The 13,848-nt window shown below is 42.8% G+C and overlaps 1 protein-coding gene across 6 annotated transcripts in view; it reads right to left on the reverse strand.

The window, feature by feature from the left end:
* Positions 1-13,848, reverse strand: part of Chd8 (chromodomain helicase DNA binding protein 8) — a 61,086-nt gene that overhangs the window by 37,324 nt on the left and 9,914 nt on the right. For 3 of the 6 annotated variants that reach the window (XM_085828625.1, XM_085828626.1, XM_085828624.1), the window contains exons 1-3: positions 4,313-4,331; positions 1,545-2,605; positions 69-446 (exon numbers count right to left, since the gene is read on the reverse strand). In XM_085828625.1, the coding sequence (XP_085684751.1) occupies positions 69-446; positions 1,545-2,605; positions 4,313-4,316 (1,443 nt within the window). In that variant the 5' untranslated portion in view covers positions 4,317-4,331. Of the gene's footprint in view, positions 1-68; positions 447-1,544; positions 2,606-4,312; positions 4,332-10,480; positions 10,531-13,848 lie in introns of those variants that run through there. The other 3 variants (XM_021181311.3, XM_029469309.2, XM_029469310.2) reach the window with 2 other exon arrangements.

A 13,848-nucleotide genomic window follows, 5' to 3' on the forward strand; every position in this document is an offset into this window, starting at 1 on the left:
TGCAGTAAGCAGCAATGGTTACTGAAGGCAGTGACAAGACCCTTTCTTTTCCTTTTCTAGTCACTCACCTGTGGCTGCAGCACCATCTTGAGCGGTACAGAAAGTCTCTGCCCTGGGTTTTGGCCTGGCCCCATTATCTGAGCCTGCTGCACAGAGGACAGGGTCAACGGCTGGGCTGAGGGTGGCGGCTGCGGCTGTGGCTGTGGCTGCGATGATGGAGGCTGAGGTACAATCTGGATTTTCTGTTGTGGCTGCTGCACCTGCAGCTGAATAGTTACGACTTTGGCAGGCTGCCCCTGGGCATTCTTGGCTTGAGTCAAGGCTGCTAGCTGGTTGCCCTGTAACACTATCTTGCCTGGTAGACTCCCTAACACAACATGCCGATGTCCTTGGGGACCTCCGGACTGTGGCTGTTGAAGGACCAAAGTGATGCGTTTCGATTCACCCTACAGTGAAAAAGGAAATCACACAAGAGCAACATTAGAGCGTATTATATACAGAACTTCTTATACCAGGTTTCTTCATTTGACGCATAAAGCTGAATGTCAGAAAATCAATTATTCTTTACCCTCCAGTGTCTCTATAGCATCTTTTCTGTAAAACCTCTACCCAGTGGATATTAAGGCGCACGCTCTCTCTCTCACACACACAAACACACACACAACTTGATAGCTATCTAAGACAGTCATTTAATGTTTGGAAATTAGAACAAAAATCCATAAAATAAAATGAATCATGCCTCCACATCAGTTCCATTAATCTTAATGCTTACAACTGCTCCCAACTCTTCTGATCCTTTATTCAGAGCTTTCTATGCTGCACAGTAGTAAGAGGACAGGAGTACTGCTGAGAATAGGAGACAAAGGTGCACTGGCACACCTGTGTAATCTCAGTATCAGGAGGCTGAGAGGGAGGATTGCAAGTTCTGGGGTCAGCAGTAAGAAGGTGGAGTCATCAAGCCTGCAGTCAGCCTTCCTAATTCAGAATTCCAGGCCAGCCTGGGCTATACTGCAAGAGTCTGTCTCAATAAATAAATAAATAAATAAATAAATAAATAAAAGAGCACTTATAGTATTGCAAATATATGTTCTCAGAACATCCTCTATTTTCAATGACAACTTATAGCACAAATTTACTATGAACTTTTGCTTAATATCTCTATCTCCCTGAAGACTGAGCTGTCCACTGTATTCAGCACCAGATAGGTACAGAGCAGCATGTGATAAGAGATGAGAGGCACATTAACATTTACTACTGCACCTACCAATTAAGGAAGTGACTGTCAAAGCTCACTGGTGAAAAGCAAAGATACTAAGGCATGTTGGTTAGTGCCTATTTTCCCAACACTATTTAGAGAAGATTCCCATGCATTTGAAAGCAGCCTGAGCTAGAAGACTTTATCCCAAACATGCCATACCCTGCCAGTCAGATCTAAGCAGGCTTCCCATAAGCAGTTCTTATAAACCATGCTCTCTTTCCCCTCCCTCACTGCTCCTTGGTCCTCTATGAAAGCACAGTTCACCTCCCTGTTTCATTCAAGTCACCTGGGTAGGTGTAGACGTCAGTGTAACTGCAGGCTTCAGTGGGGGCCCAGCAGCCCCAGGATTCCCAGCAGGAGTTGAACCCTTTACTGGCTGGAGGACCAGCTGTTTTACTGGTCGGCTTGGCTGGACAATGCGCTGAACAGCAGCCTGGTTCCCAGGGACCTTCGTGGCCAACACTGTATTACCAGAGACAATGGATACACCTGGTCGAAGGGGTGTACCAGTCAGCACTTTGGTAAAAGTGACTTTTCCACCGTTGGCTGTCCCAGCCACTAGGGGCTGAGCTGTACTGGTGATACCTTGGGCCTGAATTTGTGCCACATGGGTGCCTGTGACGGAGGAGTTTGGTGGAGCTTTAAGAATAACAATCTTAGGAGCTGACTGAGATGCTTGTCCTCCAGTATTACTGGGGGAGACACCTGTGGCAGAGACACCCATGAAAGGATTCCCTTGGCTCAAGATCTCCTGGCTCTTGGAGACCTGCAAAAGTCCTGATGTTGGTGTTGATGTCTGCAAGACAGGCTGGGCTGGCTGCTCCTGGCTGGTGGGCTGAGTGGTATAATCATGCAAGGTTAGGGATTCTGGAGCTGGAGCTGTGGATTCTTTGGGAAGTTCAGTGGAAGCTGTTTCCTCTGGTGGAGGAACCAGGTCACTTGCTGATGAATTCCCCACATCACCACCTCCACCATCTTGGTTCATCTGATCCAAGGAGTCCAGAGAGCTTGGCAGTCCAAGTGCTTCTTCAATGGGGTCTTGAGTGACCTGATTAAAGCTGTCATCAGTCAGAGAGTCCAGGCCAAATAAGTTTGGGTCATCAAAAAGATCCATGATGGGGTCTGCCATCTTGGTAAGAGTAATAAAAAGTATTTGTTGAAGTTCCGGGGAGGGAAGGGGAGGGGGGGAACTCTTTCTCCCCTCCCCTTCCCTATTAACAAAAAAAAATGTACACAGTGAACGAAGACTATTCTTCAAATGAAGAGACAAGAAACAAGTGCATGTCAGATTGTCCTGAACTTCATGAAGCAAGACAGCTAAGCCTTCAGCGGGAGAAGATGGAACTCCTGTGATGGAATATAAATGAAAAGTAAGCAAAGCTGGTGACTTCAATGACAACTTCTAAGGTACCACCTTAATATCCATTTGCACTAAAGACATAAGAGGACAATATGAGGAACTTTACAGATGGACACATGGTAAAAAGAGAACCTACATTTCTGTCTCAAAACTAAGTATTAAGAAGAAATGAACCCCCTTTAGGCTCTTCCATCTCCACATCTTGAAGTCTCTGACTTATCAAAAACATTCAGCTTGTTGGGTGCGGTGCACATACTTTGAGCTCAGAACTTGGGAGGCAGAGGCAGGAGGGTTCAGGCTAGCTAGCCAGAGCTACAAATTGAGACAGTGTCTCAAAAAGCCAAAGAAACAGCCGGGCGTGGTGGCGCACGCCTTTAATCCCAGCACTCGGGAGGCAGAGGCAGGCGGATTTCTGAGTTCGAGGCCAGCCTGGTCTACAAAGTGAGTGCCAGGACAGCCAGGGCTACACAGAGAAACCCTGTCTCGAAAAACCAAAAAAAAAAAAAAAAAAAAAAAAGCCAAAGAAACAAAAACAAAAAACTCTCCCAACCCCCCCAAAAACATTAAACTTGTTTTTGTTCACTTCTTTCTACAGTTATCTTTTTAAGATAATGATAAGGAAGTTTTATATTTACCCACTGTTAAACTGGTACAACTCTAAAATATATCAAGAATATTTCTATAAAGTAGATAAAAGTTTTTGTAAATACTACTGTTGTAAATTCTCCTTTTGATCCAGATTCGTCCACCTATGACTGACAAAAATATGCCACCTGTAACCAAGCTTCTCCCACAATGTGAGCTGAACTCAGTGTAGTTCCCCCAACAGTATTCCACTAAACATTTATATATAGCAGTTTGTGCTAACAGATTTTTCAATGCCTTTCTTTCTCTCCTTCCTTCCTTCCTTCCTTCCTTCCTTCCTTCCTTCCTTCCTTCCTTCCTTCCTTCCTTCCTTTCTTCCTTCCTTCCTTCCTCCCTCCCTGCCTCCCTCCCTCCCTCCCTGCCTCTCTCTCTCTCTCTCTCTCTCTCTCTCTCTCTCTCTCTCTCTCTCTCTCTCTCTCTTTCTTTCTGGTTTTTCGAGACAGTGTTTCTCTGTATAGCTCTGGCTGTCCTGGAACTCACTTTGTAGACCAGGCTAGCCTTGAACTCAAAAATCCACCTGCCTCTGCCTCCCAAGTGTTGGGATCAAAGGCGTGCGCCACCATGCCCAGCTTTTCAATGCCTTTCTGACATACTTAATATATGGCTTATTTTTACCAGTCATAGGTAGAAGTACCTGGATCAAAAAGTAGAATTTACAACAGTATATCCAGAAACTTTAATCTACCTTTATAGAAATGTTATTTATACATTTTAGAGTTGTGCCAGTAAGATTAAAATTTTTTCTAGCAAGAGACTGAACATTTCAATCCTAACTTTTTTCTCTTACCTATACATATCCTACATCCCTGCTTGGCACAGTTCACTCAGTAAATTTGTGTGCCTGCAATGCTTTAACCTATACATGGAACATAGATAGCCTCCTCCACCTCTTCACCCTACTCCACACGTCCTTCCCAGTAAAGGAAACCATCACCCCAAAGCTCTTCTTTAACCTGCCAATTTGTGATGACTCTATCTTGTACTTGCTTTAAATACTAGAGCATTATATCTTAGTAAATAAAGCAAAGCATATGACTCGAGATTCTTACCCATATTCTGAGAAGGCCCAAACCATTCCTTTGTGCAAGTTATAGAAATTACCATCTTCTCAAGATGCTTGTCTGACTTGTGTGAGAAAATTGTCTTAAGTTTATAAAAATGAACACTTATGGGTCTTATGCAGGGTGTATACCCTCCAGAAGAATGTGTTACGACCCAGCTCCTAAGAGACAGAAAGGTCCTTGATGGTAAGAACTGTCTTACTTCCCTGTGGATCCCCCAAGAAACCTGCAGGACAGCACACATAGGAGCCATCCAATGATAATATTCGCTCTTATTACTAGAATGAAGTATTCAGTTTTCACAGATATCACACTGTATTAGAATTTAAAAGCTTCCTATATTGAAAAACTGCCCCATAAATGACATGTAGATACTGGCCTTAAGTTCAAGAACATTCTAGGGGGAAACAAAGGAAATGTATAAAACCACATAATACAAATACATAAAAAAGGTGAAGAGGAGAGAGAGATGGCTCACAAGAGCACTGACCACTCTTCCAGAGGACCCAGTTCTCTAGCACCCACAGGGAGACTCACAACCACCTGTAATTCCAATTCCAGGGTATCCATGCCCTCTTCTTGCCTTTGTAGCCATGAGGCATGCACATGGTGCACAGAGACAAAACATCCACACACAGAAAGTAAGTGCAATACACACACACATATATACACACATACATGAAACGGGTATTCGTTCTTGAGCTGGTAAGATGGATCAGTGGGTGAAGGAAGGTACTTCCTATACAGGCTGGCGACCTGAGTTCAATCCCCCAAACCCACTTAAAAGTAGAAGGAAAGAACTGTCCTATGACTTCTACAGATGCACCATGGCATGTACATCCACACACACACATCAGAATAATAATAATCACTCTAAGGCATTTTTAAAAAGAGTATATAATGTCAACGACAATCCAGGAAAACATTCCTTGATAAGAGATCCTTTTTTCTAGCTATCTAAAGACATCAAATAAGAAATCAGTCAGAAATATAAACACAATGTAGACCTGACAAAGACTTTTCCAAGTCTCTGTGTGCATGTTAGTGCAATTGTGTGTGAGTGTGTACATGTGTGTGGGGGTGGGGAGACAGAGAGGCTATCCCAAGATTGCCTCAAACTCCTAACTCTCCTGCTTCAGCATTCTAAGTGCTGTGATAAGAGGTTTTCAGTTATCTTTATAAAATAATGCAGTGGAGGTCAGCATCTCTTCCAGGCCTGCATAACTGAACACTTTTCAAGTCTCAAGATCTGTATCAATTCCTATCTCTGGCCAAACTATTTCAGCAGCTCATTCCAACTTCTAATATTGTCCACAAATTACTCAAAATGGCAACAAGCATAGTTATGCATATTTCTTTAGTTAATGAAAAACCTATACAATCATTTCATACATTTCCTTATGTCTCACCGTGTTTTTTAGATAGTTATGCCCCATTTTGCCAGCTATGACCTTTGATCTTCTACTCACTATTAGAGAAATTACAGTAAATATCTGTAGCTAAATATCATACGAAAACAATAACAAGAACTCACATGGTAGTTATGCTGACAGTCACTACTACAATGAAAATATCTGCCTGGTGTGATGGCGCACGCCTTCAATCCCAGCACTCGGGAGGCAGAGGCAGGCGGATTTCTGAGTTCGATGCCAGCCAGCTCTTTAAAAGGAAATTATATATAAGACGGTCTTCCTATGTTGCCTAAGCTGACTCTGAGCATGGCAATCTCCCTGCATCAGTATTCAAAGAGCTAAGATTATACATATGTTACTTTCTCCAGAAGAAATTTTGTTTTTCACTTTGCAACACTGGTAACCGGACCTATGGCTTTGAGGTGCAGTGACATGCATGTAAACAAAACACATACATTATAAAGAAATACATATTTTTGAGACAGGTCTCTCTGTAGCCTTGGTTATCCTGAAATTCACTGTGTAGACCAGGCTGGCCTAAAAAAATCAAAAATATTCCTAGTCTCTGTTTCCCAAGTGCTGGGATTAAAAGTGTATGCTACCATGCTTGGTCCAAAATAAAAATTTAAATTAAAAAAAAAAAAAAGGTAAGATTAGCTCTGCGGCTGGGCGTGGTGGTGCATGCCTGTAATCCTAGCACCTTTACATGCCTGTTGCCTGTAGAGGTGAGAAGGGGCATTAGATCTTCTGGAACCGGAGTGTGAAGACTCCCTGTGGGAGCTGGAAACCATACCCAGGTCCTTTGGAAGAGTGCTTACCCACTGAGCCCTCCTTTTACTTTTTTATTTACACATTCTCACTAAGTTGCATAGGCTGGCCTTGAACTGACTCTGTAGACTAAGTAGGCCATAAACTTGTCTTCTTCCTATACATGCCTCTAAAGGACCTGTGATTACAGATCTGCACTACCAAACTAGACCAAAGATGGCACTTTTTTGTTTGTTTGGTTGTTTGTTTGGTTGGTTTTTTGAGACAGGGTTTCTCTGAGTACCAAGGCTGTCCTGGAACTCACATTGTAGACCAGGCTGAGCTTGAACTCAGAGATCCGCCTGCCTCTGCATCCCAAGTGCTGGATTAAAGGCGTGCGCCACTGTCATCCAACAAAAAGATGGTACTTTTAAAGAGGAAACAGTAATTGCACTTTTTTCTGAAATACTTCTTTACCTACATATGACTCATTAATTTATTAATCTTTAAAAATCAGTACATTATCTCTTGGTTCTTACTTCCCAAACTTGTGTGTGTGTGTTTAAAATTGAGATGCTTAAGTGTAGGCTTCAGCATGAGGGTTAAGGCAGAAAGAAGACAGGCACACTAGAAAGCACAGGCGTGAGCTCCCTTCAGACAGTTACTTTTCTTTCCGTGTTTTCTTTTGTTTGAGACAGGGTTGTTTGTGTAGCCTTAACTGTCCTGGAACTCATTCTATACACCAGGCCCCTGCCTCTCAAGTGTTGTGACTAAAGGCATCTGCTACCAATGCCCAGCTTTAATTTAAAAATTAAAAACAGCCAGGCAGTGGTGGCGCACGCCTTTGATCCCAGTGCTTGGGAGGCAGAGGCAGGCGGATTTCTGAGTTCGAGGCCAGCCTGGTCTACAGAGTGAGTTCCAGGACAGCCAGAGCTACACTGAGAGACCCTGTCCTGAAAAACAAACAAATAAATAAATAATAAAAATACAAACAAACAACCCCAGGGTCTTTGTAGCCCAGAGTGGCCACAAACTCACAACCATCCACCTGCCTGAGCTTCCTGAGTGCTAAGATTGTAGGCATGAGCTCGTACCTGGCTCTCTGAGCAAATTTGTGCTTGCTACTTGTCAGTCTAGATTTAAGAACTCAAAAGCATTCCCAGGTGTAGTAGCTTACCCTGCAATTGAGGCAGAAGGACTGCTATGAGTTTGAGGATAAGGCTATATAACAAAACTGTCTCAAAAAACAACCCTACCACAAATCCTTGGGACTACACAATCCCACAGAATAGTGTATTATTACTTTTCAATTTCTTTCAATTTTTTTTTTTTTTTTTTTAGTTTTTAGTTTTTAGGTTTTTTTGAGACAGGAGACAGGGTTTCTCTGTATAGCCCTGGCTGTCCTGGAACTCACTTTGTAGACCAGGCTGGCCTCGAACTTAGAAATCTGCCTGCCTCTGCCTCCCATGTGCTGGGATTAAAGGCGTGGGCCACCACGCCCGGCTTACTTTTCAATTTCTTAACCTGCACTGAAGCAAAGCCTGGCTCCCATCTCAAACTCTCCACACTTCTAACTTTATTCATTGCCCCGGGTCTTTTATTACCTGTGTATCATCCTGCCTACATCATCCTGCCTGCATCAATATATAACTTAGCTTACAAGCATATATATTTCATGAATTTCCTTTCTACAGTTCAAACCCTGGTAAAACAAATAAATGGATGTTTTAGGGGTTTTAATGTAAAGCAACTATTAGATTAATAAAGTGACATCAGGCTTTTCTCTTATTAAGAATGAAAACCATGCTGGGTGTGGTGGCGCATGCCTGTAACCCCAGCATTTGGGAGGCAGAGACAGGTAGATTTTTGAGTTCAAGGCCAGCCTGGTCTACAGAGTGAGTTCCAGGACAGCCAGGGCTACACAGAGAAACCCTGTCTCGAAAAAAACCAAACAACCAAACAAACAAAAAAAGGAATGACAACAGTCCTACCCTTCCACTGCCCAAAAGAGAAACACACACATGTGCCCTAAAGGAAAGTCAGGATTTGGTGGCTATATTTAATAACTTCCCATAATCAAAATTAGTATACAGCCTGTATGACACAAACCCTGGGGATTGGAAGTGCAACAGAAAAAGAACAGAAGTTCAGTTGAAATCCAAGGACACCTATCTACACACACTGACTAAAGCAGATACTGGCAGAACAGTATCTGTTGTCTTCCTAGAGTTCCCTTCTTCTCCAGGCTCACCACCTTCCTCACAGTTCTTATGTTTCTGGAGCCAGAGGGTTCCAACTATCTGGTCCTTGGGTTTTGCCTCAACCTTGCCCATTTCCATTACTTGTTGGTCTTATCACAACAGATTTTAAATTCTAGTCTATTATCTACCCCAACATCCTCATGCTTTTCAACAAAACAGTGACTGCAAACAAACAGTGTAGAAGGCATGTGCACTATGTGTAAGTATGGCACAGGAGGGTGTGGTCAAAGTGTAGTTCTTAAGTGTATACACAGCATTACAGTTCTGTATTTGTAGTTTTATATTTTATTGTTTCTATTACTGAGAGTACAAGTGGACAAAATCTTGACCAGTAAGATCTGCAAAAAAAAAAAAAAAAAAACAAAACCCAAACAATGGACAAGGGAGCTGATGTCAGTAGAAAGAAAGACAACAGCAGGAAGAAAGTCACTAGTATCTCAGGGCTGCGATCTGTCTCACATTATCCCCAAAGGGTGTTTATCACACTTTACTGTTACAGTGAAAGAGAAACACTACAAAAGAAATCATTTCATCATCTATATAGACTGAACTACAGATACAAACTCTCCATTTACAGATTTCTCTATACTATCCATCCTTAGAAGATAATGAACAAATGTCATATTGGGCAATACTTTTTCTGTAGTATATAGGTTTAGAAAGCACTGTTCATGCCTAAGCTCTGTGCTCAAAGGTTCAGAAAAAAAAAGGTATTTTACCTCAAAATATAAACCTTATTGGAAATTGAATCATTTTCAGGAGGATGAGCTAGAGACAGAAATAAACTCTACTTATTAAGGCACAGGCTGGATAGGGGAAGCTTGATTTACACAAGAAATACCTTGAAAATAAAATAAACATGACAGCAAAATTAAAAAATATATATATATATAAATTTATAGCAGGCGATCACAAAACAAACAAACAACAAAACCTATGCCATTGAAACATTTGTGAGACTCAGAGAATCTCAAACCTTAGAGATAAACGAGCAAGAGACACCCAAAGCAAATGAAGTTATTAAGCTGAGGTCAAAGAATGATCAGGATGGAAGGACACAAGAAATGGAGCTATTAACTTGGAGCCACTCAGGGTTCCTCAAATAAACTGAGATCTTGGGCCATTTTCTCTGCTTTCACTAGTCTGTCAAATGAGTGGCAACTGTGTTTCTGTTTTCTAGTAACTGACGGAAAAGACATAACTAAATTAAGGGTGTAAATATTTGGGGGCAAATATGGCTGGTAACAGCACTTCGTTAAAAACAGGGAAAGCTAAATAGCCAACCATAAAAACTAAAAGCATGTATTTTCAAAGGCCAAGTGAGAAACTGTAGAAATAATGTTACTTATATAGGGAAAGGAAGGAAGTAGAATTGATGAAGAGGAAAACGTACTGGAAGTGGGGGTGGCAAGGGGGGCCGGGTATATTACCTGCTCTTACTGCCGGGGTTAGTGCCAGTAAGGCCCATACGGCAGAGGCAGGCTCGGGCGGAAGACTTCGGGCAACTGGAGCCCCCAAATGGAGTTTAAGTACATGCACTTGAACGAGGGAGCAATCGGGGGCATCCTCCGAGGTGGGGATGGTCAAGACGGAAAGATACGAGGGGTGGGGGTGGGGGTGTGATGCCCAGGGAAGCAGCAACTTTAGGGCGCAAGCTGCAGGCTGAGAGGCCAAGCAAGCCCCGAAGGTGAAAAAGCCCTGCACCTTACCCCGGTGGGAGGCAAAGGTAGCTTTACCTGCGGTGGCCGTGGGGCCGGTTCGCTTCTCGCTGTCTCTCCAGCACCAGTTCCCCTCCTTCTACGCAACCTAACTTGATGCGCTTGCCCGCCCCACACTCTCATTGGCTAACATGCGCTGCCACTCAACCAAAGGCGCAGAAACGCAAAACAGCGCAAGGGCGGGACTAGAAGCAGCTCCCTTCCCCCGCAGGTTAGGTTGAGAGCGCACAGAGAGGCCTATCCGGTTTCTAGGGCCAAGACCAAGCCTGCAGCTTGCCTGAAAACGAAGGTGCAGGAGAGCAATCCTGATGGGTTGATTCTTGACACCCACACCGCTCACATACCCGAGTAGAACTCTAGGGAGGTGTTCTGCACTAGGCCAGCTCCGCCTCCCTCTGGAACCCCTGTCTTCCGGCGGCCCTGTCACTCCCTCCCACTCCCCAGCACAAGGTGCCCAAGCACTACTAAGGGTGGGGGTTGGGGGGTGCGGGAAGAACAGTTGTTGGGGACTCAGACTTTCGCCTTTCCAAGATAAGACACAATGTGCTACAATCCAGGAAGCTGGCTTGCATGCCTGACTCTTCTGCTTCCATAAAGTTTTAGCTCAGGTGCCTCGAACAATTCTCTGGCTTGGTGTACTCCAAAATACACACCCAGTCCTACCCCTATCCTTTTTCTCCAAACAGTCCATTTGACTTAGCCATCACTCTCCATTCCTGGTGTCCTGAAGCAAACTAGCGCCCATCGTGAGGATTTACAAGCTTAAGTCTCCCAAAGTAAAAAACAGCTGCTTTACTCAGAACCACGGTTTACTCCGAAAAAAACAAAACAAAACAAAACAAAAACACGGAAATCTTATTTTTCTGTACTCCTGGGTTCAGAACCGGAAAAAAAAAAAAGCCCAACTTGAAAGACCCCAGTGTTACCTACCACTAGACAGGCCAGGAACACTCAGACTGTAGTAATGTTAAGGCTTCCTATTCACTTTGGCTCTGAAACCTCCTTCGTACTTAGCATCCAATTAACTGCCAACTCCTACTGACACTACTGCAATGTACTACAACAGACTTCAGAGCCCGCAATGCGCTATAAGTCAACCACTTTGTATACAAGAGAAAACTGAGCCACTGAAGGATCCAACTAAGAAACTAAGTAGCAAAGTCGGGGCTTCTAACTCTACTGCCTTCTCTCTTTGTGCAGTTGCTTATTTATGTAGAAGTCTCATAATTGATCTTTCTTCCTTCTAATCCATCCTGTTACCACATTAATTCCCTAATACACAATTTGACCAAATGAACTTCATGCTTAAGGACTTTTAAAGCGGGCCTGTCACTCTTGTAACTATATATGAGACAAGTCTACAACCCCAGCAGTCAGGAGGCTAAGGCAGGTGAAAACAAAACAAAATTTAATAGCACACCTTGCCTTTTTTGTCCTAGTTTCCACTGTTACTTGATATATACATTTACATGCTAGTCAAAATGTCAAGTTACTTTTGCTACTTTTTTTCTCAATATGGATCTAGTTAATACCGTGCATTCAAATGCATTCTCCATCTCTACTTTCATCACCTCAACTCTTGTTGTCTGAGTCAAGGCCTCACAGTACACAATCCAGATTGCCTTGGAACTCACTATTACATCTCAAGATTGCCACAAACTCATGGTGATTCTCTTGCCTCAGCCTCCCGAGTGCTGGAATAACAGCCATAATTTCAGGATTACCGTACCCAGTTATCTAAACATTTACCAAGCAGACAGTATGCTACTAAGCAATAGTATTAGGTACCCAAAAATAATACCTATCCATCAGCACGATGGTACACACCTGTAATTCTAGCACTTGAGAGGTGGAGGCAAGAAGATCATGCATTCAAGGTTAGCTTGAGTTAAAAGTGATCCTGTTTGGGCTGGAGAGATGGCTCAGTGGTTAAGAGCACTGACTGCTCATCCTAGAAGTTCTGATTTCAATACTCAGCAACCACGTGGTGGCTCACAACCATCTGTAATGGGATCTGAAGACAGTGACAGTGTACTCACATACATGAAATAAGTAAATCTTAAAAAAAAAAAGTGATCCTGTTTTTTAAGCAAACAAAAAACAAGACAGGAGGGAAGGAGAGGAGAGAGGGAGGGGAACAAAACGATAAAATCCCTACTCCTCTTAGAAGTGTGTATATGTGGGAAGAAGGTAAAACAGTAGGCACCATAATAAAGTGGGTAAGTATAAACAGTTCTAACACAAAATGGTAATACAACAGCAGGGGTCATTGCAGGGACAAGACAAGAAGGGAATTAATTTAGGAGAAAAAGATCAGGAAACAGTTTCTTAAATTATAAGAGATAGGTTAAAGTGGACCATATGAAAGGAATATTCAAGCAGCAGAGATAGTGGGAAGGGAGGCAAAACAAAAGCATGAAAATGAAAAGCTGTATGTGTCACACAATTCTGTAGTTCAATCCTGCCAGAGCAAAGTCACAGGAAACCGAACAGAGATGAAGTGGAAGGCTAGGAAAGGGTCAGAGAGCCATTTCTTCCAGGTAAACAGGAACCCACAGAAACAATCGGAATGACACAACAGAGCTAAGCTGAGTTACTAACTCTGGATTTGAGAGATGGAAGAACAGAAGACATGGGGCCAGTCAGAAGGCTGCTATGGAGTCCAGAGTCAAAAGAGGTAGATCCTGGGTATTTCCTAGTTTGTTATTTTCTGTGAGGTAGCTGAGCCTGAGAGCTTGGATGAAAAGCTCCATCCACAGAGCCAGAATGATCAGCTTCATTTATGTCTCTGGTCCCTGTGAGCATACATCCCCTGCTTTCAGACCCCCTTTTAAACCTTTTTAACTTGTGACCCATCTGATAACCTTCCAATAAATTCCCTTTCTGGGGGCTGGCGAGATGGCTCAGCTGGTAAGAGCACTGATTGCTCTTCCAAAGGTCCTGAGTTCAACTCTCAGCAACCTATGGTGGCTCAAAACTGTCCGTAATGAGATCTGACGCCCTCTTCTGGTGTGGCTGAAGACAGCTACAGTGTACTCACATATAATAAGTAAATAAATATTTAATAAAAATAAATAAATTCCCTTTCTGAATCCTTCCTAACAAGATAAGTAAGGTGTGGATTATAGCAATGTAATTTAAAATATGATGGAAGGGAATAACAGGACCCAGACCAGAAATACTCATATAAAATTAGTAGGACGTAGAATTTAGCTATACTGAATGAGTTGTTTATATATTATGTCAAATTGTGATGTTCAATGGCTGCAGAAAAGTCCAGCATGGTGACAGATTTAGAGAGTTGTCCTAACTCTCTAAATGGTGGTAGGTATAAAGATTATCTAAGAAATGTGAGCAATGGACCAAAGTATAAGAAAAACTGTTCT

Source organism: Mus caroli, unplaced genomic scaffold, assembly GCF_978045245.1.
Source record: "Mus caroli unplaced genomic scaffold, Mus_caroli_1 scaffold_12, whole genome shotgun sequence".
Taxonomy (NCBI): domain Eukaryota; kingdom Metazoa; phylum Chordata; class Mammalia; order Rodentia; family Muridae; genus Mus; species Mus caroli.